We start from the raw sequence: 27,540 nt of genomic DNA on the forward strand, positions 1-27,540 counted from the left end.
CCCCATGGTCATATAACAGGCGCCAGACAGCGGATGACAACACAATGGAGGAAGACGGCAACAGAAGCACAGTGGCTTTTTAGCGGGTAACGGCAGCGAGGAAGAAGATGGTGGCGGGGGAGAAGGCACCATGAGAGACAGCAGGAGAATGGATGGCGGCGGCGGAAGAGATGGTGGTGTAGTGTATGGGGCCAGGAGGAGACAGAGCTATTAATAAAAGGAACCGGTTCCTTTTTTTTTTTTTTTTTACATTTCACTAGCTTTTTGGTGAATGGGTAGGGGTAGTATGTACCCGATACCCATTCCCATGGGGGGGCTTGGGATTTGGTCCACCCACAGACCCCGACAACCACCTGTCAGGGTTGCCGGGAAGAGGCCTTTGTCCTTATCAACATGGGGGCAAGGTGCTTTGGGGCACGGGCGCAGAGCCTCCCCTGCCCCATAGCACCCACTCCCCTATGTTGAGGATATGTGGCCTGGTATGGTTCAGGAGGGGGGCGGTCGCACGTCCCCTCCCTTTCCTGACCTGCCGGGCTGCATGCTTGGATAAGGGTCTGGTAGGTATAGATTTTGGGGCGGCCCCCTCCTTAGCAACCAACTAAATATAGCGTTTGAAGTTCAGTTCAGTCACTTTTTTTTGTAAAAAAACAGATGTCAGCGGTTATGAAAACTTATATAAAAATTTTAAAAAATGTGAGAAATTGCGCTATGGACTTAGGGAAAAATTTATAAGAACTGCAAAAATTTATAAAGAACTAAAAAATTGGTAAGAGCTGCCTCTACTTAATGTCTCCTCCCCAAAATAGGGAGGGTAACATAACAGGATAAGGAGCGGTAGTAGATGGTGGCGCTATACCTATAAACTCACACGAATAGTGTTATTATATGTGTACCACCATATAGATGGGGGGTACCTGCACGTGATGGTTTAAAATCATATGTGTAATAGCATTGAAAAAAAAAATATATATATATACACATTATATATATATATATATATATATATATATATATATATATATATATATATATATATATATATATATATATATATATTTTATGTAAGTTCTTGCCTTTCCTATAAACAAGCATAAAATTGACGTGCCTATAGCCCAAAAGATTAGGTGAAGTGAAAACGTGCTATGATGAATACCTAATAAAACACATAAATACCTAAATGCAAAAGTAAATGAAAAAATATAGATAAAAATAATAAAAAATAAATAATAACCAAAAGGTATAAAAAACAATCCTATTAGAAAACCAAATCCTAATAGAAAAATGTATATCAATGCAATCAATTATACGTGATATAGAAAGTGCTAGTGCATAAATAAATAGCATGTGACAATTCGCAACCAAAATACAATTAATAAAGAAGTCCCATATTCCAGTGTAGAGAAAAGAAAGTGATTGGTGCAGGAATATTCAGTATTCTTCAATAGAGCAGAATTCTCCAGTGCGCTTCTCAGTGTTTTGATAATATAATTGCCCTCACCAGAAATTTTACCCCAAAAGGGGTGGATGCGCCTCCACAGTATAAGCCACTGTGCTGCTGCAGCACCAACCAAACGCCAGGCAGCAGCACAGTGGCTTATGCTGTGGAGGCTCATCGACCCCTTTTGGGGTAAAATTTCTGGTGAGGGCAATTATATTATCAAAACACTGAGAAGCGTTTATATGGTGGTACACATATAACAACACTATTCATGTGAGTTATAGCTCCTTATTCCTGGTATATAAAAATTGACATCCGTATCCATTTTTAAATGTTTTACAAAAAAAAAAAAACTTGACTGAACTAAACAAAAAAAACGGAACGCCCGTGTGAAACTAGCCTTATTCTACTCTATTCTACCAACTGCATTTATCCAAGTCAAATCGTCCAGTCGTGGTCCTCACCCAGCCGTATTTGCATCATGCTAAGAATCATCCCCAGCAAAGGGAAGTTCCCGACCAGACGCCGCAGTTTTACTGTGGCAGAATGGCACGAGTGGGCGATGTTATGTTACAGTGGCTGCGATGATCAGATCAGTTTCAGAACAGATCAGTCTTCAGGGCCAGGCCAATGATTTCTGGCCTGGATCTGCTGATCAGTCCTGACAAATGAAAGCCTCCCCTGCCTGTGTAATTGTAAACCCAGACAGAGGAAGTGATGTCATCTCTCCTCGTGGAATTATTTTCCGTTCCAGAGAGGAGAGGACATCAAAAACTGAGTGGCACCAACAATACACTGACACAGTACACATAGGTACACTTGTCACCCCCCGATCGCACCCCTAGTTAACCCCCTTCATTCCCTGTTACTGTCACCCAGTGCAGTGTTCATATTTTTCTTTGATCACTGTACTGGTGTCATTTGTGACACTAATCAGCATTAGGGTACTCAGTAGTAGCCCCAGATAGGTCTAGGGACCCCCCTAATAAAGGTTTAACCCCTTGATCACCTTGTCACCAGTGATTACCGTATAAGTGTCATGGTGATGCTGGTTAGCTAGTCTTTTTTTATAGCTTCTGGGCACCCGCCGTATATTACCTAAATAAAGGTTTAACCCCCGATCCCCTGGCGGGTGATATCAGTTAGGTTTTAGCGTCAATTAGGGTCTGGGTTGCCCCAGGCAGCATCAGATTAGTGCCAGTAGCGCAAACACCCACGCACGCACCATACATCTCCCTTAGTAGTATAGTGTCTGAACGGATCAATATCTTATCAGATCAGATCTATACTAGCGTCCCCAGTAGTTTAGGGTTGCCAAAAACGCAGTGTTAGTAGGATCAGCCCAGATACCTGCTAGCACCTGCAGTACCAGTGCACAAATCCTTCTGGTGAACTGAAGCACCAGCAGCCTGGTTGTACATCCAGTACTGCAGTATCACGTGGCGACTCCCATAAGTTCCAGCTGGTGAGGTAGAAAACAAGATAAGGTCTGGTGTCACCGGTAACACACCTGCATCCCTGTAATATACAACAAAAAAAAGAAAATTTCGCCCTGGGACTTTAGATGAGGTGAGCACCACTAAGCCAATAAAAGTAACAAGAGTAAGTACAGTATATGTTTTTATTCAGTAAAAAGTATTACAAGCATATTGTCATCAAAGAAAGCCACTTGGTACAAGGTACATAAAACTGGGTTGAATAAAATTGGTAGTAGTAGTAGTAAAATTGTGTATGAAAAATCACATAACATACAAACATCAGGTGTACCCGACATGTTTCACGAGTCCCATCTCGCTCTTCAGGGGTAGATGTGTATGAATTGTACTTCCCCCATTCACTGGCCAACCCGGAATTGAGGTGGAAACATTTGATTTTACGTCACTTGATTTTTATACGCTGTTTTTCACGGAAGATCTCTACAGATCTATTGTGGACCAAAGCAATTTGTATGCTGGTCAACTGATCGCTGCTAATCCCCAGTTGACCCTTGCCAGAGATTGGAGACCTATTACGATCTCTGAATTTAAGATCTTTCTGGGCCTATCCCTCCTCATGGGCATAATTAAAAAAGGGAGTTGCGGTCATATTTGGTCCATTGACCCAATTCACCATAGGCATGTGTTCTCTGCCTCCAGGACACGATATGAGCAGTTCATGCATGAATGCTGTCATCCTCGGGGTGACCCTGAATACAATTGGCTCTACAAAATTTGGCCCCTTGTAAAACACTTCAACCAGCAGTTTGCAGCCTTGTTTACTCCCGATCAAGTTATCAACATTGATGAGTCCCTGATTAAGTTTTTTGGCCGCTTGTCATTCAAACAGTATCTTCCTAGCAAGCATGCCAGATATGGGGTCAAGATGTATAAGCTCTGTGACAGGGTAACAGGCTATACATATAGTTTTATGGTTTACGAGGGAAGAGATAGTTACGTAGAGCCGGAGAACTGCCCAGACTACATAGGGAGCGCTGGAAAGATTGTGTGGGACTTGGTGTCACCCTTATTCGGAAAGGGGTACCACTTGTATGTGGACAATTATTACACAAGCGTGCCACTTTTTAGTCACTTGTTTGATCATGGAATTGGCACATGTGGCACAGTGTGATCTAATCGCCGGGGTTTACACCAACGGCTTGTAGATTCCCATCTTAGGCTGTGGGAGAGAGCCTGCTTGAGATGTAATAATTTGCTCACTGTGAAGTGGAGGGATAATAAGAATGTTTTAGTTCTAATGCTGTCCTCACTTCACGCCGACATGATGGTCCAATTTCCTACGGTGACTGATGTTGTGGAGAAACCCCTCTGTGTCCACGAATATAACCTTAATAGGGGAGTGGTGGACCTCAATGACCAGTTGTTGGCACCGTACCTCATTGCCCATAAGGCCAGATGCTGGTATGAAAAAAATAAAAAATAAAGTCTGTATACTTATATACTTATTGGCTCTGCTGAATGCTTATGTGCTATACAAAGCTTCAGGATGAACTGGATCCTTCCTTAAATCCCAGGAAGAGATCATTGCAGCCCTTCTGTTTCCAGACGGTGCTCTGGCCCAACTTCCCAATCCAAATGCAGCGAGCCAGCTGCATTGGAGGCATTTTCCGCATGTCCTCCCTGGTACCAATACTCAAAGAAATCCACAAAGATGATATGTCTGTAGAAATTGCGGATATAGGTGTAAGAGACGCTTTTATTGTCCCTCCTGTCCTAACCAACCAGGTGTTTGCATTGGTGAACGCTAGCACACACTAGTGGAGGGTGTAGGGTACAGCATTGCGTTTACAGGTTATATTCAAGTGCAAAAAATAAAAATAAAACCACACACAATCAAAATAAAATAAAGAAGACAAAAATAGTTGGTTTTACTTTTCTTCTCTTGTTCTCTCTATTGTTACTGTATTTTAGAACTGTAATGTTTTATTTTTACTATGTTTTATTGTATTTGCTTTGCATGTATGGTATGTCTTACTGTAATGTTACTTTGTTTTATTGTTAACCATCATTTGCTTAGCAGGTACGTCATTCGGCTGCAGCATGGGTTTATTTATTCTGACAGCAACAGCGTTTGCTCCCACAATATGTAAAGCCGTGACTCCATCGCTGTAGGAGGAGATTTTGCCATCAGTGAATGGCAGGGGTGGAGGAGCGATTTGCTCCTAACATTAGGGGCGGATTGCCCCGATGCTTCAGAACATATTTTTTCGGCACAGATTGTGTTAAAAAAATAAAGTTGTTTTATTGAGTTAATGTTTTATCGTTACCATTGCTTTTCAGGTATGCCATGCAGCTGCAGCACTGATTTAGTTATCTTGACAGCAACAGCGTTTGCTCTCACGATACGAATATCTGTGACTCCAGCGCTGTAGGAGGCAATTTCATCACCACAGTTAAAAGAAAATGGTGCATGTATGCCCATCATTAGAAGTGGGTGGATGAAGGGCAGTATTTTAATGGTGGGCCCACAGGCTGCATGAAATATATGCGCAAGGACCAGCAATGTACTGGTATGTTGCTGGACTTTGAGATGGTATAGTAGAATGATGCCCGCAGGTTTAGGTAGCATCTTGGTATCATTATTTTCAGTCAGCGGATGTAATCCTAGTGGCCAATTAGCCTCTAGACTGCTTTTACAAGCAGTGAGATGGCATGCCCCCCCCCCCCCCCCCACCATATTCCATGATTTTCTCTGGCTCACCTGTCCCAACGGGGAACCTGGGAATGCAGCCGGTGTTTCTGCCAGCTGACCATAGAGCTGATCAGAGACCATAATGGCTCCAATCATCTCTATGGCCTAAGAAACTGGAAGCTGCAAGCATTTCATGACTTAGGTTTCGCCGGATATAAACAGCACCTGTATCTGTCACTACCTATTGCTATCATAGGGAATATTTACATACCTTGAGATAACAATAAAAATGATAAAAAAAAAAAAAAATGAAAAACAGTTTAAAAATAAAACGAAACAAAAAAAAAAAAATAGCACCCCTGTCCCCCCCCCCATGCTCACACACAAAGGAAAACGCGTGCGGTGTCATATTTAAACAGCGATTACATCATGTATGTGAGGTATCACTGCAAACATCAGATCGAGGGCAGCAATTTTTAGCAGTAGACCTCCTCTGTAAAGGATTTTAAAGGCTTTTGAAAATGTATGGAGTTTTTTGCCACTGTATGTTTGTACGCAATTTTAAAGCATGTCGTGTTTGGTATCCATGTACTCGGCATAAAACCACCTTTTTTATTTCATCAAACATTTGGGCAATATAGTGTGTTTTAGTGCATTCAAAATTTAAAAAGTATTTTTTCCCCCAAAAAATAGCGTTTGAAAAACCACTGCGCAAATACTGTGAAAAAAAAAGTTGCAACACCTATCATTTTAATCTGTAGGGCCTTTACTTTAAAAAAAAATATATATATATAATGATTGGGAGTTCAAAGTAATTTTTTAGCAAAAAAATAAGATATTTTTTCATGTAAACAAAAAGTGTCAAAGGACTTTGTCTTCAAGTAGTTATAACAAACATGTTATACTTACCTCCACTGTTTAGTTCGTTTTGCACAGAGTGGCCCTGATCCTGCCGTTCTGGGGTCCCAAGGCAGCTGTCTGGGCTCCTCCCCGCTAAAGCTAACCCCCTCTGGGAAGCGCTTTCCCAAAGGGGTTAGCTTGTGGGCACGCTCCCGTGTCATACAGTTGGCGTCCGTAGACTCCCCCAGCAGCCACATCATTGGATGTGATTTACAGCAGCGCGAGCCAATGGCTGCACTGCTATTAATCTATCCGGTGAAGGGCCGAGAAGCCAGCGCATTCTCGACGCAGGACTTTTGAGGGCTCATGTAAGTAAATGGGGGGTCTGGGGGGGCCAATAAACATGGGATGTTTTTTCACCTTAATGCATAGGATGCATTAAGGTGAAAAAGCGGGAACCTTTACAGCCCCTATAAGCTTCTAATGTTGTGCATAAAATGCCAGGACAGTTCAACCCCCCCCCCCCCCCCCTCAAATTACCCCTTTTTGGAAAGTAGACACCCCAAGCTATTTGCCGATAGGCATTTTGAGTCCATGGAAAATGTTATATTTGTGCACAAAGTTGTCACTAAATGATATATTTCTCACACATGCCATGGTCATATGTGGAATTACGCCCCAAAATACATTCTGCTGCCTCTCCCAAGTATGGGTATACCTCATGTGTGAGACTTTTTGGGAGTCTAGCCGTGTACAGGCCCCTGAAAACCAAGTACCACCTTCAGGATTTCTAAGGGCGTACATTTTTGATTTCACTCCTCACTACCCATCACGATTTTGAAGGCCATAAAATGCATTCGAAATCGATCCCAGTCGAAGTCACGTGATAGTGATGTAACGCGTAGGAAAGCAGACAGACACCGGAAGTGACGTTCTCACACAAGCAGGACACTCGGACTGTTTATTGTGTACTGTCTACTTTCCAAAATGGGGTCATGGGGGGGGGGGGGGGGGGTGCTATCTTGGCACTTTATGGCCTTCGAAACAGTGATGGGTAATTGAGTGAAATCAAAAACTTACACCCTTAGAAATCCTTGGTTTTTGAGGTCCTGTACGCTCCCAGTCTCACACATGAGGTATCCCCATACTCAGGAGAAGCTGCAGAATGTATTTTTGGATATAAATTCCACATATACCCATGGCACATGTAAGCAATATATCATTTAGTGAAAACTTTGTGCAATTTTTTTTTTTTTTTTCAATCACTTGTGACAAAAAATAAAATATTCAACAGGCTCAACATGCCTCTCAGAAATTTCCTTGGGGTGTCTACTTTCCAAAATGGGGTCATTTGGGGGGGGGGGGGTTGTATAGCCCTGCCATTTTAGCACCTCAAGAAATGTAGTCAAAGGAAAAGCTGTGTAAATTACAGAAAATGTACCCTAGCTTGTAGACACTACAACTTTTGCGTAAACCAATAAATATACGCTTCTTGACCTTTTTTTCCCCCCCCCCATTTATATTGCAAAAAATTAAATCGCAGATGCAATCAAATACCATCAAAAGAAAGCTATATTTGTGGGAAAAAAATGAAATTTTGTTTGGGTAAAGCATTGAGCAGACAAATACTCCTTGGCTGAAATGGTTAATAAAGATATTTCTGCTTTATAAAAGACAGATATAAGAGCACCCCCCTCCCCCAACACCAACTAGCAATAATCCCCCTCTTGCTTGGCTGTTCCTTGTTCCCCCAAAAGAAGTGTGAAGGCTTTGCTCATTTAGCTCCTTCCCAGCTACACTCAACACTGCTGCATTCTAAATATGCAAGACGAAGGCGATTCCATTAAAATGGTTTATACTCTTTAAGACTACCCCACTTGCAAGCTCCTAAAAGCACTGCTTAGGAGACAGGTCACACAATATAAGCAATGCAATCACAGCATGTTGAAATCCTTTCCTAAACGGCAATGTAAAATTATTGTGTTTTAGGCTACATACATTTTTCCAAGTTCTAGCAAAATGTAAAAATGATCAGCTACATTCTGGTCAAAAGCAGGAGAATGTGATAGTATAGCTGTTCTCCATTTATAAATGGTGCAACCAGAGTATTGGAAAAAAATGTTTAACTCCGCGCAACTTCAGAAAACAAATTTAAATTCGGACTTACCTCTTTTAGGACTAATACACAATTGCCTGGGCCCACAGATTTGGGAAGCTCTGCTATCCTTCCTTTATTCAAATAAGGCCCTGAGAAACAGCGATGGTTGAAGTATATTTTAGGGCACAGATATCTGCCATTTGATGCTGTTGAACAAAAAAGCAATATAAAAAAGTTATTTAACTAAAACCACACAAACAAGAATTCAGGCTATTGAATAATCCTGTGTGTGAAATTAAAGTGATTGTAACTGATCACCTTGTAAAATAAAACAACCCATTCCATTTAAAATAGAAATGAAACACATTATAAATACCTTTTTTTCCCTTTTTTTTTTAAATAAGTGATCATATTCCCTCTGTTCTCAGCTGCATAACAACTAGGGGGAGGAGAAGCAGCAATACACTGAGCTTCCCACTGAATGGCTGTGCAGCGGGGGGGGGGTCACTGTCCATGGTGTGTTCTCCTGCTTAGTGTGCCCAGTTTTTAATAGGAAAGCAGCGGGACTGGCAGGAACAATATAAAGAGAATAGGACTCTCTGGAAAATATTCGAAATGCTTTACTTTCTCCACATTTTTTAATGTTACAGCCTTATTTCCAGAATGGATTAAGTTCATTCTTTTCCCTCAAAATTCTACAAGCAATACCCCATAATGACAGCATGAAAGAAGTTTGTTTGAAATCTTTGCAAATGTATTAAATATAAAAAAGGAAAAAAATGATCAAAGTATTGACAACCTAACAATACTTTGTTGAAGCACCCTTGGCACCAATTACAGCCTCAAGTCTTTTTGGGGGCAGTATCTTGCATTCCTTATTGCAGGACCTCTCAAGCTCTGTCAAGTTGGATGGGGAGCATCGATGCAATCATTTTCCAAATCTCTCCAGAAATGTTCAATTGGCTTCAAGTCTGGACCACTCAAGGACATTCACAGAGTTGTCCCATAGCCACTCCTTTGTTATCTTGGCTGTGTGCTTAGGGTTATTGTCCTGTTGGAAGATGAACCTTTGCCCCAATCTGAGGTCCAGAGTACTCGGGAGCAAGTTTACATGAAGGATGTCTCTGTATATTGCTGCATTCAGCTTTCCCTTGATACAGACTAGTCTCCCAGTTCCTGCCGCTGAAAAACATCCCCACAGCATGATGCTGCCACCAACATGCTTCCCTGTTGGGATGGTATTGGCCAGGTGATGAGCAGTGCATGGTTTCCTGCAGACATGACTCTTGAGATTTAGGCCAAAGAGTTCAATCTTTCTTTTATCAGACCAGAGAATTTTGTTTCTCATGGTCTGAGAGTCCTTCAGGTGCCTTTTGGCAAACTCCAGGAGGGCTGTCATGTGCCTTTCACAGAGGAGTGGCTTCCGTCTGGCCACTCTACCATACAGTCCTGATTGGAGTGCTGCAGAGATGGTTGCTCTTCTCCTGAAGGTTCTCCTCTCTCCACAGAGAAACACTGGAGCTCCTTCAGAGTGACCATCGGGTTCTTAGTCACCTCCCCGACTAAGGCCCTTCTCCCACGATCACTTAGTTTGGCCGGGCAGCCCACTCTAGCAAGACTCTTGGTGGTTCCAAACTTCTTTCATTTATGGATGATGGGGGCCACTGTGCTCGTTGGGACCTGAAATGTAGACTTTTTTGTACCCTTCCCCAGATCAGTTACTCACTACAATCTTGATTTGGAGGTCTAAAAGCAATTCCTTAGACTTCATGGCTTGGTTTGTGCAATTTTTCTCCATCCTGCTCCTTTATAATTTATATATACATACCTCTCTGGTTAGGACTATATATTTGACATCTACTGTGGGTTTAGAAGGCTAGTGGTGGGCGTGTACCTTTAGTTTACGTACACACTCCATTGGAGCCAATTTACAGTGGCGCCGGACCCCTTATATAAACCTTTTCATTACTGGCTGCACCCCTCCGGGGTTGCGACTGTTAGGGGTGGCGACACTGGTTGTGAGTCCATCTATTGTGCATCTGAACCTCATCATAGTCTCCGTAGCGCGGCCTGGGATCTATAAGATCTTAGTTTTTTTTTCATTAAATAGGAGTCAGTTCACACCTGACATTTAAAGTGCCTCCAATTAACCCCAAATAAAGTTAAGCTGTTCTAGTAGGTCTTTCCTGACATTTTCTTAGATGCATCCTATAGCAAAAGCCATGGTCCGCAGAGAGCTTCCAAAACATCAAGGGATCTCATTGTTAAAAGGTATCAGTCAGGAGAAGGGTACAAAATAATTTTCAAGGCATTAGATATACCATGGAACACAGTGAAGACAGTCATTAAAGAGGAAGTAAACCCTGATGGGTTTACTTCCTCTTTTTTTCCCTGCAAAGGTAAAGCATAATGGACTACTATGCATCGCATAGTAGCTCATTATGTGTCACTTACCTGACACAGGAGCCAACGAAGTCGCCGCTGATCCCTGTAGTCCGCCGCGTCCATCTTGCTGGTGGCGTCTCGCAGCTCCGACCAATGACAGCGGCGCAACCGCGATGACGTCACTCCCGCGCATGCGCACGGGAGTCGCGCCTCGCAGCTCCGCCGCTGTCATACGGCGAAGCCGCGATGACGTCACTCCCACGCATGCGCACGGGAGTCGACAAATTTGGCAAATCCATTCTTGGATTTGCCGCATTTAGTGCGCCTGCGCGCCGCTGTCTACGGCGCATGCGCCGTAGACAGCGGTGCCCATTTTCGGGCAAATATCTCCTAAACCATATAGGTTTAGGAGATATTGCTTGGACCTACAGGTAAGCCTTAATCTAGGCTTACCTATAGGTCCAAGTTGTTTGGAAGGGTTTACTTCCTCTTTAAGTAGAGCAAATGGGGCACAACAGTGATGTTACCAAGAACTGGAAGTTCCTCCAAAATTGATGAGAAGACGAGAAAAAGACTGGTCAGGGAGGCTGCCAAGAGGCCTACAGCAACATTATAGGAACGGCAGGAATATCTGGCAAGTACTGACTGTGTGGCACATGTGAAAACAATCTCCCTTATTCCTCATATGTTTGGGCTATGGGGTAGAGTGGCAAGACGAAAGCCTTTTTTTTTACCAAGAAAAACATCCAAACCTGGATAAATTTTGTGAAAACACATCTGAAGTCTCCCAAAAGTACATGGTGAAATGTGTTATGATCTGATGAAGCCAAGGTTGAACTCTTTGGCCATAATTCCAAAAGATATGTTTGGCGCAAACACAACACTGCACATCACCAAAAGAACACCATACCCACAGTGAAGCATGGTGGTGGCAGGATAATGCTTTGGGGCTGTTTTTCTTTAGCTGGTCAAGGTAGAGGGAATTATGAACAGTTCCAAATACCAGTCAATATTGGCACAAAACCTGCATGCTCAGCTTCCTAGCAAAAGCCTGAAGAGCAGCGACCCAAAGCATACATCCAAATCAACAAAGGAATGGCTTCACCAGAAGAAGATTAAAGTTTTGAAATGGCCCAGCCAGACCCAGAACCCGGACCTGAATTAAATTTAAAATCTGTGGGCTGATTTGAACAGGGCTGTGCACAGGTGATGCCCTAACAATCTGACAGATTTGGAGTGTTTTTGCAAAGACGAGTGGGCAATTATTGCCAAGCCAAGATGTGCCATGCTGATACTCAAACCCAAAAAGATTGAGCGCTGTAATAAAATCAAGAGGTGCGTCAACAAAGTTTTATGCCCCGTACACACGATCAGATTTTCCGACAACAAAACTAGATTTTTTTCTGAAGGATGTTGGCTCAAACTTGTCTTGCATACACACGGTCACACAAATGTTGGCCAAACATTCTGAATGTGAGAACGCTGTGACGTACAACGGGTATGACGAGCAGAGAAAAAGGAAGTTCAATAGCCAGTGTGATTCCTTCTGCTTGATTCAGAGCATGCGTGAACTTTTGTGACTTGAGTACACACTATTCGATTTTCCAACAACTTTTGTTGTTGGAAAATTTGAGAACCTGCTCTCAAACATTTGTGTGTGGAAATTTCGACAGAAAATGTTCGATGGAGCATACGCACAGTCGGACTTTCAGACAAAAAGCTCACATCGAACATTTCCCATAGGAAAATCCAACCGCGTGTACGGGGCTTAAAGCCCCATACACACTATCAGATTTTCTGCAGATTTTTGTTTCCAGATTTACCTAAACCATATAGTGCAAGGGCCTGCCTGACTGCATACAAATTGAAACTCCTAAGGTTTGATCTCATATTATATGGTTTTGGTAAATCTGAAGACAAAAATGAGCAGAAAACATGTGACTTTAAAAAAAAAAATTTTTTAATAAATGTGCAAACATTTCAAACAAACTTCTTTCAAGTTGTCATTATGGGGTATTGTTTGTAGAATTTTGAGGAAAATAAATGTAATCCATTTGGGAATAAGATAACAAAATGTGGAAAAACTGAAGCGCTGTGAATACTTTCCAGATGCACTGTATGTCTGCTAGCCACTCACAAGGAGTGAGTCCTGAGAGATGGGGACAGTAAACTGCCACAGTTCTGGCCCAGATAACTCAGCAAGCAATCCCCATGAAAAACACTGGCCTGACCTATCAAAGTACTGTGATAGCTGGAACAGAGGGGTTGCCACTGCTAGGAATGCAGAGAGAACAGCTGCATAGAAAATTAGGAAAACCTGCACTCAATGGCTGAACAGAGAAACTGCCAGGATTTTCAGTATCCAGCATAAATGCACCATTGCTCACTGGCTGACTAGACAGACTTCCAGGATTTTTAAAATCTGGCATGACTACTAGCAGCAGTTAGCAGACAGTGTCCCTTTGTCCTGTAGTAGCAGTATATATATATATATATATATATATATATATTTATATATATATATATATATATATTCAAGATTTCCCTTTATCAGCATTTCCAGCTATCTTCTATAGGCTAAAGAACACCATCCCCTTATGTAATGTAGATGAAAGGGGGGGGGGGGTGCTTATAGTCCAAATGGTTCCCTGTATGGGCACCCTAGTTGTACAGAAGTCAATCCATCAATCGACTTCTGCACAACCAGCCTGATGGGATTTTTCCAATTGATCATTGCTGCCAGCTATAGCAGTCTCCACTCAGAATACAATAGCACAGATGGAATGATTCCACCATCCACCTCGAATAAGATATTTGTATTTTCTTTCAACCCGCTAGTTGAACTGAAAAAAAAAAAAAAAAAGATTAACATTTGGGCGTCTAAATCATGTCTCCAAAGCACACCGGCAGTATCAGCAGTGAAAGTAAAATAAAAAAAGCCTAAAAATATAAAACTAATACAGCCAACACATCCAAGAACTAGTAAGTAATACATTTTTGTTTTTAGTTTTGGATACACAATACATTTTTTTTTTTTAATTGAACACTAGCAAAAATATAATTTTTTTTTTTTTACAACCCCGATTCTAAAGAAAAGTTGGGATGCTCTGTAAAATTCACATGAAAATAGAATGAAATGATTTGCAAATCTCCTTAATCCATTTTTTTTACAATAGAAAATAGAAACCATATCAAATACTTAAACTGAGAAAATTAACCATTTTAAGAAAAAATAAGGTCATTTTGAAATTGATGGCAGTAACACGTCTCAAAAAAGTTGTGACAAGACCATATTTACCACGGTGTGTGGCATCCCCTTTTAACACCACACTGTAAATGTCTGTAAACTGAGGAAACCAGTTGCTGGAGTTCTGGGCGAGTATTGTTGTTCCATTCTTGCCTGATATGGGATTCTAAGTGCTCAACAGTCCTGGGTCTTCTTAGTCGTAATTTTTGTTTCAAGATGTGCCAAATGTTTTCAATAGGTGAAAGGTCTGTACTGCAGACAGGCCAGTTAAGCACCCAGACTCTGCTACAAAGCCATGCTGCTGTAATAGATGCAGTATGTGGTTTAGTATTACCCTGCTGAAATATGCCTGAATTAGACCTTCCCTGAGAAAGACGTCATCTGGATGGGAGCATATGCTGCTCTAAAAACCTGGATATTTCTTTCAGCATTGATCGTGCCTTTCCAGATGTGCAAGCTGCTCATTCCTTATGCACTAATGCACCCCCATACCATTAGAGATGCAGGCTTTTGAACTGAAAGCTGAAGTTCACGCTCCTCTTTAGTCCAGAGGACACAGTGCCCATAGTTGTCAAAAAGAATGTACAATTTTTATTCATCTGACCACAGAACATTTTTTCATTTTGCAACAGACTATATTAACCACTTGACCTCTGGAAGATTTACCCCCCTTCATGACCAAGCACTGCATTATTTTAACAGATAATTGCGTGGTCATGTAATGTTGTAACCCCCAAAAAAATGCATGTCTTTTTTTTCCCCACAAATAGGGCTTTCTTTTGGTGGTATTTGATTATCTCTGCTGTGTTTATTTTTTGAGCTATAAACAAAAAAATATTTTTTTTACTTTCTGTTATAAAACCTATCCAATAAAAAAATTGAAAAAATAAAAATCTAATTTATTCATAAATTTAGGACAATATGCATTCTGCTACATATTTTTGGTCCACAAAAAAATCTCGATAAGCGTATATTGTTTGGGTTGTGCTAAAAAGTTATAGCAGCTACAAACTATGGGAATAAAAAAAAATTTTTTTTTACTAGTAATGGCGGCAAATCAGTGACTTATAGCGGGACTGCAATATTGCTGCAGACATTCTGACACTGACACTTTTTGGGGACCAGTGACACAAATACAGTGATCAGTGGTAAAAATATGAACTGTCACTGTAATAATGGCACTGGCTGGGAATGGGTTAACATCAGGGGCGATCAAAGGGTTAATTGTGTGCCTAGTCAGTGTTTTACTATGCTGTGCGAGGTGCTTTTACTAGGGCAAGAGATGTAATGTATTCCCTGCTTTGCAGGGACACAAACTTCATCCCTTCCCTCCTGTCAGAATGGCGATCTGCCTTGTTTACATAGGCAGATTGCAGTTCTGTCTCTCTGCCTGACGACAGAGGACATTGAGTACCCTGCACCCGCCGATTGGCTTCCACTGTGTGTTTAGGTCTCCCTTATGCTAGGTTCGACAAAAAGTTTCGCAGGCTGTTTGGACTCTTTTTGGCCTTGTTTAGGCCTTTGTTTTTGAGGCTCTGTTGCCTGAATTTTATTTGCATAGTTACCCTCCCTCTTTACTGTTTTGGGGAATCCCATTCATTATGATTGAAAGTCTGTGTCCTGTACTGTACAATAATGAAATACCTGTAAAATATTTTCCCTTAAAGTAGAACTATAGGCAAAGCTTTTTTTTTTTTCTCCCCATTTTGGATAGTGTAAGGTAACTAGAGGTGCACCGAAATTTCAGCCGCTGAAAATTATTGGCCGAAAACTTTTTTCATTCGGTGAATGAAAAAAACAGCCAATACCAGAAGGGGGTGTGGTCCGCCCCAGGTGCCGCCCATTGCGGGAGTGTCATCCTGGCACGCCTAGTCCTCCACTCCCTCCTCCCCTTGCTGCGATCTCTGTGTGTTATGGAGCTGAACTGCCTGGCCGCAGTAACAATATCCCGCCTCTTGTGATAGACGGCACACTGATCCAATGGTAGGACATTGAATCAGTGTGATGTGATCACAGGAGGCGGGACATTGTTACTGCGGCCCGGGCAATTCAAGTCCAGCTCCGTGACACACAGAGATCGTCACTGATACGGGCACAGGCAGGCTGCATACGATGGGCATTGGTAAAGCTGCCTATGATGAGCACTGGTGGGGCTGCTGGGCACTGGCAAGCTGCCTATGATGGGCACTGGTGGGGCTGCTGGGCACTGGCAAGCTGCCTATGATGGGCACTGCTGGGGCTGTCGAGCACTGGCAAGCTGCATGTGAAGGGCACTGGCGGGGCTGCATGTGAAGGGCACTGGCGGGGCTGCATTTGAAGGGCACTGGCGGGGCTGCATGTGAAGGGCACTGGCGGGGCTGCATCTGACCGGCACTGGCGGGGCTGCATCTGACAGGCACTGGCGAGGCTGCATCTGACAGGCACTGGCGAGGCTGCATCTGACAGGCACTGGCGAGGCTGCATCTGACAGGCACTGGCGAGGCTGCATCTGACAGGCACTGGCGAGGCTGCATCTGACAGGCACTGGCGAGGCTGCATCTGACAGGCACTGGCGGGGCTGCTGGGCACTGGCAGGCTGCATATGACGGGCACTGGCGGGGCTGCTGGGCACTGGCAGGCTGCATATGACGGGCATTGGTGGAGCTGCTGGGCACTGGCAGGCTGCATATGATGGGCACTGGTGCAGCTGCTGGCCACTGGCGAGGCTGCATATGGTGGCCACTGGCGAGGCTGCATATGGCGGCCACTGGCGAAGCTGCAAAGATCTCTTGTATCATGTCTGCTAGAGGTGTAAGAGTAAGAGAAAAATGTAAGATATTTCAGACATGATACAAGAGATAGATATAGCCTTTTTCTTGACCTTTCTTACACTAAAGGTGCCAATAATGGCCAACAATAAATTCATTATAATTTACTCTAACGATATTAATTTAAAAAGTTGAATATAATGCAATTATATCTAAAAATATAAATATTTTTTAAAAACTGTCATTTTCACTATCGTTTTTCGGCCTAGTGCATCCTTCATTTTCGGTACCAAAATTTCCATTCGGTGCACCCCTAGTTATAAGCCCTGTCAAAATATTTTTTTTTTGCCATATGTGTCCCATTGCAGAGATTTCCCTTCACTTCCTGTCCCATAGCCAAACAGGAAGTGCGAGGAAATCCCTGCAGATCAGCTAGTCTTTTTTTTGTTTATAGTGCAAAAAAATAAAAACTGCAGGTGATCAAATACTGCCAAATGAAAGCTTTATTTGTGGGGGGAAAAAAAGACTTCAATTTTGTTTGGGTACAATGTTGCACTACCGCGTAATTTTCAGTTAAATTGACACAGTGCTGTATCGTAAAAAATGCTCTGGTCATTAAGGGGGTAAAATCTTCTGGGGGGCTGAAGTGGTTAAAGCGTTTGTTACCCCAAAACTTCATATTCCTGCACAGTTTGAAATTCCAAGTATGGCATATGAAATTCTTACTTGTGTTGCAGGTGGTAGTATCTGTACCACTCAGTCCATTCTTAGCAGGCAGATTTCTGGGGAAAAAGCAGAATATTTGATAATTTTATTGTTATTTAGCTGAAAATACCGGGGAAACCCATGTTTTAGTCTGTTTTATGTAAAATTTTGTCACACCAGCAACCATGCAGCAATGATCTGTAGCAGCTACAAACATTTTCTTCAGGGACTGGTAACTAGTGGGTTGCTTCTATAGCTGACTGCAATCCTTCTCTATGCAGCTACAAATTCGAATGTACCTTAAACACTTGCAGCTGTACTGAATAACAATTCTGTAGCTAGCTTCAAAACACTGCAAAAAAGTAAACTGCTCAGTAAATGAGCTATGAACTGCTGTGACAGAAAAAAATTGGAGCTACAACACATTTATTTTCTGAAATCACACGTGTGAGTGCTCCTTGGTTTAGTACTTTGGCTTAGTGGACAAAAGCATCCACACTGACAGCGGTTCTCTGTATTGGACACAACACTTATGTATTCAAGTCTATCACACTTATAATTGTTGAAGCTATTTGATAATATATAAAGCAAAAAGCATTTCTGGCATTTCCAGAACATTTTCATTATGAGTTTTCTCTGGGCATCAGTTAATACTTTAAAATATATAAAAAAACAAACAAAAAAAAAACCCATCACAACACCCAGCAGTTTGGAAAATATGAAATGGATGTCTGTTCTCCACAAATTTTGAAGAATCAAGACTGAACACTTGTTAAATATCTTTAGGTAAAAGACATGACATGGATATTGGCTAAACATGTCAGGGAAAAGTGATCTTCCAAGGGTTTGAATGAAAACATCAACCATACCCACATACTGTATATAGCCAGGAATAGAACTGTCCTACGTTGGATACAATTGTAGCATTGCTTTGTTTGCTGACACTGTACGATTATTTACGATTTAGATTTAGATAACTGGAAAGGAAGGTAATTTCAGACAAAGTGTGAAATGATTCTACTTACTGCTTCTCAGAGTGATTTCTTGCTTTCTTCCGAGTTTTTGCTATAATACATAAAAAGAACAGCATAATTTTACCTAAAAGTGCTGATAGGATCATAGTCTAAGAAACCAAACAGACTCTTCTCTGGCAATATCCTAAAGCCTAATAAACTTGGGCCGGAGATTGGGCGGCATCAATATAAACTGGCTGACATTCAGCCCGTGTGTACTGCATACTGTCGGACAAGGGCATGTCGATGGGACATGACTGAAAAAGGTCTACCGATCAGCTCAAGATGGGTGTGTTCTGGGTGTGACACAATATCACAGCAGGGGAGATTGTTGTACTAACATTGCATAGTTAGTACAGCGGCACCTCTAGAGCTGTAAGTTTTTATTCATTCAGCCCTACTGTGTTGAACCAAAAAAAACGAATAGTGTGTACTAGGCTTAACACGTGACCATCTGAATAGCAGAGCAAGTGATGTCCAGAATTATTTTCTCTATCAAGAAGCAAACTGAACACTTTCAGATAATTAAGCTCACGCATGATTTTAAAAGTGAAATATCGGAATAGCAAAAAAATAAAACAAAACAAAAAAACAAAAACAAAACAAACACTCACCTAGATGGCTGCAGCACTGATCCCAGCTGCAGCGCTCGCCTGCCGGCTCTACCCCAAGAACTAAGTGATCAAACACTGCTGATCACTCAGTTCTCCCCCTCCACTCTGAGCAGAGAGTGGTGCCAGTCACCAACTATCTGCTTTGGCCCTGCAGCGCTCACTGGGGCGCTGGGCTGTGGTGGGAGGCTAGATCAGGTAAGCCAGCTGCCGATCCAGAAATCTTTCCTGAGCCTGGACCAGCTGAGTGACGTCAGCCGACAGTGGGTCACATTGTCACGGGTTCTGTACTCCTGTGACCCCCTGCCAGCTGACATCACTCAGCCGGTCCAGGCTCGGGAAAGATCCTGACTTTACAATTGGGATCTGCCCAGATTCCTGGACCGGCAGCATCATCAACCTGAGCTAGCCTTCTGCCCCTCCACAGCCCAGCGTTCCAGTGAGCGCTGGAGGGCCAGAGCAGAGAGCTGGTGACTGACAGTAGCTTTGGCTATACTTTTTTTTTGCCCAGAGCTTTGGCTATAACTAGTGCTGCATAGCACAGCCTTGTTCCAGACCTACATTTGATCTTCATTTACACACAAGGTTTATTCAGTAAAAAGTGCAGTGTAGTGAACCCAAAGAAAACAGTAAAAATGTATCTTTTACTGGGCTGACATCACCAAAGTAAATTCTTGCTGGTTTAGCATTTAAAAGAAACCCACATTAAGAGATTTAGAAGGCTGGCATTGCTGATACCATCTTCTGGATTTGCAAGTTGCCTGGCAGTCATTTGGATCCAGCTTGAGAATTTCCCCATATGCAGATCAAGATTTCTACATTTACTGTAATTTCATTTAAAATGAGCTTGTTCTACATCTGTGGTTCAGTCAGTACCAAAGTCAGAAACAGGCAAACTATTCAAATTTTACAAGTAAGTCAGCTATGGCAGTCCCCGTCTTATTTCTTACAGGTTTCTTCTGATAGGAATGAACATTCAAAAGTTAAATCAGTACTCAAGCCCATGTTTTTTTTTTCTAAAACTGGACAGATTGGTGAGATCATAACCCCTGCAAAGCTTTTATTGCTATATTTCCCTGGAGAGATCTACCTCAGAAAGTGAAAATCCAAAGTTTTATAGCTGTCACTTAAACAGAAGTAGAGGAACACTGAATCAAACGATGCCTGCCAAAGGTAGGATTGCAAGTCATTGACGTGCAAAGCCACCTTTGACCATCATCAAATTCCATAATCTTTAAACCAAAAAAGTCCTACCTTTAATGCAAGGTGGAGTACACAGAATATGTCCATTTGTCTCACACCATCCCATTGGAAAGATGTCTGTGGATTCCACATGCACAATGCACTCGGGAACTGGAGTCTTTACACCTGATGTAATGAATTAGAATTCAGTATTCACACACCACGACAAGTTTTCAACAAAATGTCAAAACACACTCTTGACACTAAAGTGATTGTAAATACATTTTTTATTTAAATAACAGACACTGGTTTAACACAGAGCAGCCCCAGTCTCTCTTGTTGGGTCTCTTACTGGTGTTCCTGCACCCACCAATCCCAACATTCATAGTAAGCCCCTTGCTATGGGGGCACTCATGCAGGCTCGCTCCCAAGCCACGCTCTGTGTGTTCATTGACACTCAGAGTGCAGCTCAGTAAACTACCACCCTCCCTCTCACTGGCTGGAACTGATAGCAGCAGGGGCCAACGGCTCTTGCTATGGCCTCTGAGCAAGTGAGGAAAGACAGAAAGAGCAGCTCTTGAGCACAATGCTGGATCAACATCAGACTCCGGAAAGTATAAGGGGAGCTGGGGGGGGGGGGGGGGGGTGTAGCTACAAACAGGAGCTCTTGCATCCTAATGCATATAATGCATTGAGGTACAAAACATTGTGCCTTTAGAACCACTTTAAGGGGGATTCGCCCAATTCAGTAAACCCTTTTTAGACCCACCTCCACCATCTGTGATGAGCTTGGACATGTTCAGACTAGACTCTAAAGCCACATTCGCAAGCCTGTCTGGAAGCAGTCACCTGTTGAGGCATTCCCCGCCCCAAAGCCAAACATATACATGTCCCCTGTGTACATGTGGCTGTGAGGCAGAGAATGCCCTGGCCACAGATTATGGGACCATACAGGTAACAGCCTCCTGGTGTGCTCACACACCCAGGTTTGGATCCTAGTCTGAACACTCCCAAGCTCATCACCATCCACCAACAATGATTTTGACTATTTAGTTTAGAGTTTTAATAGTTTGTGGAGAAGACTAGAAGCTAGAGTGCTATTTGCCTACATAAGTGTAGCCAAGGGTTTGCTAATATAGTCATTATAGTTGAACAGTTTGTTAAGGTTTGCAAATGAGTTTGGCTCTCCCTAGTGGCTGCTGGACTGTCAGGATATTTCCTCAATCTTTGAGAAGGAATGTAGCAAAGTATTGTGGGAGATATAGTTTGGAGGAGGAAGGGACTCTGTTAGCTGGATCAGCTCTGAACTACACGACAGACAATGTGAAGCATGCCGAATTGCCTGCTGGGAGGAGTGATAAAAGCTTCTCTGGATGCCATTCAACACCTGCCAGCAGGAGGTCTGTGTGTGATAAGGAGTGAGAGACTGCGAACTATACAGCGGAGAGCCAGATCACCCACCTCTGAGGGATCTGGGAGAATAGCCCTGCTATCCAAGCAAGCGGACCAGCCTGCGCTTCAGAGCAGCTGGAAGCCGGCTGCACTTTAGTCCATAGGGAGTTACAGCAAGGTGCAGCAACGCCATCTTAACCAGTTAGTTAGAGACACCAGGAGGGGATTCCGGACAGAGTCTCACAGTCATTGGCGTCTGTTGTGGTGAGAGGGCATCTCCCCATTTCAGTCAAGATTACAGTATCGCAGAGTGAGTTCTTTCTACAGATTGCTGGTGAGACTTGTAGTTCCACGGAGGTGAACCTACTTCACATGCATCATACAGCTGGACTTTGGGGCATTGTCTTTCTCCCCTGCGCTGTGAGGTCAGTACTGTATTGAACTCACATGTAAAGAGGAATCTACAAGTGGTGATATTTCTTCAGTTAAGCAAACATCGGCACACCTTTTGTTCTACAGTCATTTCTTTCCCTTTGTCTCTGTGGATTACAAATTACAACACATACTGCAGTTTAACCATGAGGCTAGCTGAAGATATCTGGAGTTAAAGAACTTTCACCATCTTTTACTAAGCATTGCTGCTCTACTCACTAGTTGATCTCTGTATTATTGCCTATGGGGAGCCATTTGCGTAGATGCTTAATTTGACACAGTTACTGAATGTAAAGTTTATAGACTGCATTTTGGTCTCTGTGTTGAGGCCTCAGTGGGAAGGTATTTTAATATATAAAAAAAATATTTGGCGCTACCAACACTACTCTACTACTACAACCAATCAATAATAAGGAAATATATATATATATATATATATATATATATATATATATATATATATATATATATATATATATATATATATATATATATATATATATATATATATATATATATATATATTTTTTAATTTTAATTATATTTGTATTGGTGTCGAGATCATCACTTATGTTGGCAGCTTCCTATTACTAGATAGTCAGTAGGATCATCAGTTGGGTTGAGCGCATTAGTACTTTTTGTTTTTATTTTAATATATGTTTTGAAGATATTGGGTACCTATCCCTCTGTGCCTCTGTTCACATATACCCCTTAAGGTGATTAAACGGTTATATGTTCTGTATATGTGCATAAAGTGTTAACCTATTGTCAAGCGTAACAGTGTTTATTCATGCTCTTTATTGTGTTCCATTACTTATTTCAGTAAATCTTTCTGAGTGGTTCAGTAATATTGTGTGAGTTTCTTATTGCCAACACCACATTGCAGGATAGAACCCAAGATGTCAGTGGTAAGAGGATCTGTAGAGTTGGGGTAGCCAGTAGAGTCAATCAGCAGCCCTCACAGAGGGGTACCGCTACATAAGCAACTGCAGGAAGAGGTTTCCTTTGTGAGAAATGTAATATTTTTGCCACTACAAGAAAATCTAAATCATGAGGGGTGGAAGGGGTGATACAATCTTTGAAACACTCCTTAAAGCCCACCATTTCGTTTTAACAAACCTGTCTTAACTGTAGGGTCACATTTAAAGACCAAATTAAAATATATTGTTTCACTGAAGTAAAGCTAATAAAAAATCAGCTTATCAAGGCATTACTTAGACAATTATATATATATATATATATATATATATATATATATATATATATATATATATATATATATATATATATATATATAGTATGTATCTGTATATAAATAATAATATAATTTAAAGTTGCTAAAGATTATAAATTATCAGTTTTTTTTCAAATCTGCAGCTACTCTAATTTTCTGTAAAATTCAATGCAATATGGCAACCCACAGAATCAGCATTTCCTGTTTGTGTGATTGGCTCACAGTTTTTCCCAGAGGTCTGCGCTACAAGTCAAATTTTAGGCACCCCCTGCAATAGGAATTTTAGTTTTTTTTTTTAAGATACTTGTCCCAACCCCAAAAGGTTAGATGTAGATTCTGCAGCTTTTTTTCACTGGAACAATGAGAATGCACCAGCTGGTTATAATGAGTCAGTCTGCAAAGAACACTGAAACAGCTATTTCTTCAGACCAACAAAAGGTAAGAATCTGCGCTACTGAGTTTGTTAAAATCCCTGCAATGTACATTGATCACCTAAAGGGGATTGTTTTTTGTTTTTTTTTTTCAACAAAAATGGGGGGGGGGGGGGAAGGAGGAAAGGAGGAAAAAAAAAACCCCCAGCACACTCAAATAGAAAACCTTCATATACACTACCCACAGTTGATTGAGAGGAAGGCAAAAAAAACAAAAAAACAAAACAATAAAGCATGAACCAATTTGCTCCAGCAGGGGCAAAAGTTCCTTCCTGATCCTCCAAGAGGCAATTGGATAGTCCCTTGATCAACTTTGCCTATAAATATCAGTATCCAGTTATACTATGTGCTTTTAGGAAAGAATCCAGGCCTTTCTTAAAACAATCTACTGAGCTGGACAGAACCAGCTCAAGAGACTCTATTCCACATTTTTACAACTTTCTGTGACAAAGTCTTTCCATATTTGGAGATTAAATCTCTTTTCCTCCAGATGTAAAGAGTGACCCTTGTCCTCTGTGACAACCTTAAAGTGACTAACGCAACACCATGTTCACTATATGGACCAATTACGTATTTGTACATGTTAATCACCCCCCCCCTCCCCCCACAATCTCCTCTTCTTGAGAGAGAGTAAACTTAGTTTGGCTAATCTTTTCTCATAGCTGATGAGCTCCTCCATGCCTCTTAGCCTCTCTCTACAATTTCTCCAGTTCCCCAATATACTGCTTGTGAACTGGTGTCCAAAACTCTTACTAATGATTTGTACAGGGGAAAAATAATATCTTCCTCTGGAGTCTATACTTCTTTTAATACAAGAAAGGATTTTGCTTGCTTTGAAAACTGCCGCTTGGTACTGTATGCTATTAGTAAGCTTATGATCTACCAGAACACCTAGATCCTTCTCAATTACCGACTCCCCCAGTTATAACCCCCTAGTATGTATGATGTATGTATATTTATAGCCCACATTTTTATATGCATAGGTTTACATTTATAAACATTATGCCTCATTTGCCAAACAGTTGACTGATTAAACAGTGTATTGAGGTTGGCTTGTAAGTTAGAGACATCCTGTAAGGATGTTATTACACTTCATAGCTTGGTGTCATCTACAAAGACTGCATAGCTTGGTGTCATCTACAAAGACTGAAATGGTACTTTTAATCCTAGACCCTACAGTAAGGTGCATATATATTTAGACACAGGCACAATTTTTTTTTTTTTTCCAGGCATTTACAAAAACATATTCAAGCTATACGTAATTAGAAAGGGAAGCCTAGGGCTGCCCTAAACATGCCCCCTGGCAAAAAATGGAAAATGGACCATCTCGGTACCCAAGGATTTGACAAATGATTCAGATAAAAAATAATGTATTGGTATAGAAATATTTGAAAAAAGGTGGATAAAATCAATGGTTACGGCCATTCATTGTTGTTTAATATTTCAGACAATAGTAGAGGATTGTCCCCAGTGGATGGTGGGGATACCAGATGTGGTAGATCTCGACATATAATCCTCTACATGTTTTGCGGTAAGGACCGATTCCTCAGGAAGAGGCAATCATTGTCATCTACAAAATGAAAGATCATGATAGTAGTTTTGTAACAAATCAGCCTTAACATAAGATATAGAATTACAAAAAAAACCTAAGCAAAAAAAAATAAAGGGGAGGGGGGGGGCAGGAGAGAACGATAGATAACATGTGAATTGGGGATTTAGGGTCCTTGCATTGCTTACCTGGAGTAGCCAGTAATTGGTTATAGCAGCACTGCAGGGGCACCTGAAGGTAGTCCCCCCACGGCGGACCCGGTGGACGCATACAAGCGCTTAAATCTAAGAATTGTGCGAAATAAAAGGGATAATCTAACAATGTACCAACCACTGGCTCACTGTTAATGAATTAAATAAAGAAAAAAAAGAGAAAAAGGGGAAAGGTGGGGGAATAGATGAGAAGGGAAGGAGAGCTAATCCTGAACAGGGACTAGTGGAAGTTTAGAGGGATATAAATAATGCCTCTAATAGCAGCAACATTAGGAGTGGCCAAATCAACAGTTTGGTACATTCCGAGGAAAGAACAACACACTGCTGAGCTCATAAAACATAAAAGGGCCTGAACGTCCATGGAAGACAACAGTGGTGGATGATCACAGGATCCTCTCTATGGTAAAGAAAAACCCATTCACAACATCCAGACACTCTCTAGGAGGTGGGAGTATCACTGTCAAAGTCTACAATCAAGAGAAGACTTCACAAGTGCAAATACAGAGGGTTCACCACAAGGTGCATGCAAACCATTTATAAGCCTAAAGAATAGAAAAGAAAGATTAGACTGACAAACAACATCTAAAAAGCCAGGCCAGTTCTGGAATAGCATTCTTTGGACGGATGAAACTAAGATTAATCTGTACCAGAATGACAGGAAGAAAAAAAAAGTGTGGAGAAGGCTTGGAGCAGCTCATTATCCAAAGTACACGTCATGCGTAAAACATGGCAGAGACAGTGCGATGGCATGAATGGCTTCCAGTAGCACTGGTTCTTTGGAGTTTATTGATGTTGTGACAGAAGACGGATGAATTCTGCAGTGTTTAGTGATATCCTGTCAGCCCAGAGTCAGCCAAATGCAGCAAAGTTTCACAGTACAGATGGACAATGATCCGAAAAAACACTGCGAAAACAACCCACAAGCTTTTGAAGGAAAAGAAGTGGAATATTCTGCAATGTCTGAGTCAATCACCTGATCTCAACCCAACTGAGCATGCATTTTACTTGCTGAAGGCAAAACTAAAGGCAGAAAGACCCACAAAGAACAACTGAAGACAGCCGCAGTTAGAGCCTGGCAAAGCACCACACAGGAAGAAACCCAGTCTTTGGTAAAGTCCATGGGTTCCCGACTTCAGCCAGTCAATGGCAGTAAAGGATTCTCAACAAAAACATTAAAAATTAACATTTTATTTATGATTATATTTGTTGAATTACATTTCAGCTCCTGAAAATGGGGAGACTGTATATGCAGTTTCTAAAATTTGTACTTGATATTTATGTTCAACCCCTTGAATTGAAGTTGAAATTCGGCACTTCAAATGAATTTGGATTGTTTTGTTTTAATTTTATTCTGGTGGCATAAATAGCCAAAAGTATGAAAATTGTACCTATGTCTAACTATACAGTGCCTTGAAAAATTATTCATACCCCTTGAAATTTTCCACATTTTGTCATGATACAACCAAAAATGTAAATATATTTTATTGGAATTTTATGTGATAGACCAACACAAAGTGGCACATAATTGTGAAGTGGAAAGAAAATGATAAATGTTTTTCAAAATTTTTTACAAATACATAACTGAAAAGTGTGGCGTGCATTTGTATTCAGCCACCCTAAGTCAATACTTTGTAGCACCACCTATCACTGCAATTACAGCTGATTGTTGCAACCCAATGTCTCTACCAGCTTTACACTTCTAGAGTGACTTTTTGCCCATTCTTCTTTGCAAACAACCTTAAGCTCTGTCAGACTGGATGGAGAGTGTCTGTTAACAGCAATTTCTTGACACAGATTTTCAATTAAATTTAGATCTGGACTTTGACTGGGCCATTCTAACACACAAATATTCTTTGACCTAAACCATTCCATTGTAGCTCTGGCTGTATGTTTAGG

The 27,540-nt window shown here is 41.5% G+C and overlaps 1 protein-coding gene across 3 annotated transcripts in view; it reads right to left on the minus strand.

The window, feature by feature from the left end:
• SFMBT1 (Scm like with four mbt domains 1) overlaps nucleotides 1-27,540 on the minus strand; it is a 268,417-nt gene that overhangs the window by 23,482 nt on the left and 217,395 nt on the right. For all 3 annotated transcript variants that reach the window (XM_077452272.1, XM_077452270.1, XM_077452273.1), the window contains 4 exons: nucleotides 20,467-20,580; nucleotides 18,614-18,653; nucleotides 17,610-17,665; nucleotides 8,574-8,710 (listed from right to left, as the gene is read on the minus strand). In XM_077452272.1, coding sequence (XP_077308398.1) covers nucleotides 8,574-8,710; nucleotides 17,610-17,665; nucleotides 18,614-18,653; nucleotides 20,467-20,580 — 347 coding nt within the window. The remainder of the gene's footprint in view (nucleotides 1-8,573; nucleotides 8,711-17,609; nucleotides 17,666-18,613; nucleotides 18,654-20,466; nucleotides 20,581-27,540) is intronic.

The sequence above is a fragment of the Lithobates pipiens genome, unplaced genomic scaffold (genome assembly GCF_037356315.1).
Source record: "Lithobates pipiens isolate NorthernLeopardFrog02 unplaced genomic scaffold, aLitPip1_a1.2 Scaffold_23, whole genome shotgun sequence".
NCBI lineage: Eukaryota > Metazoa > Chordata > Amphibia > Anura > Ranidae > Lithobates > Lithobates pipiens.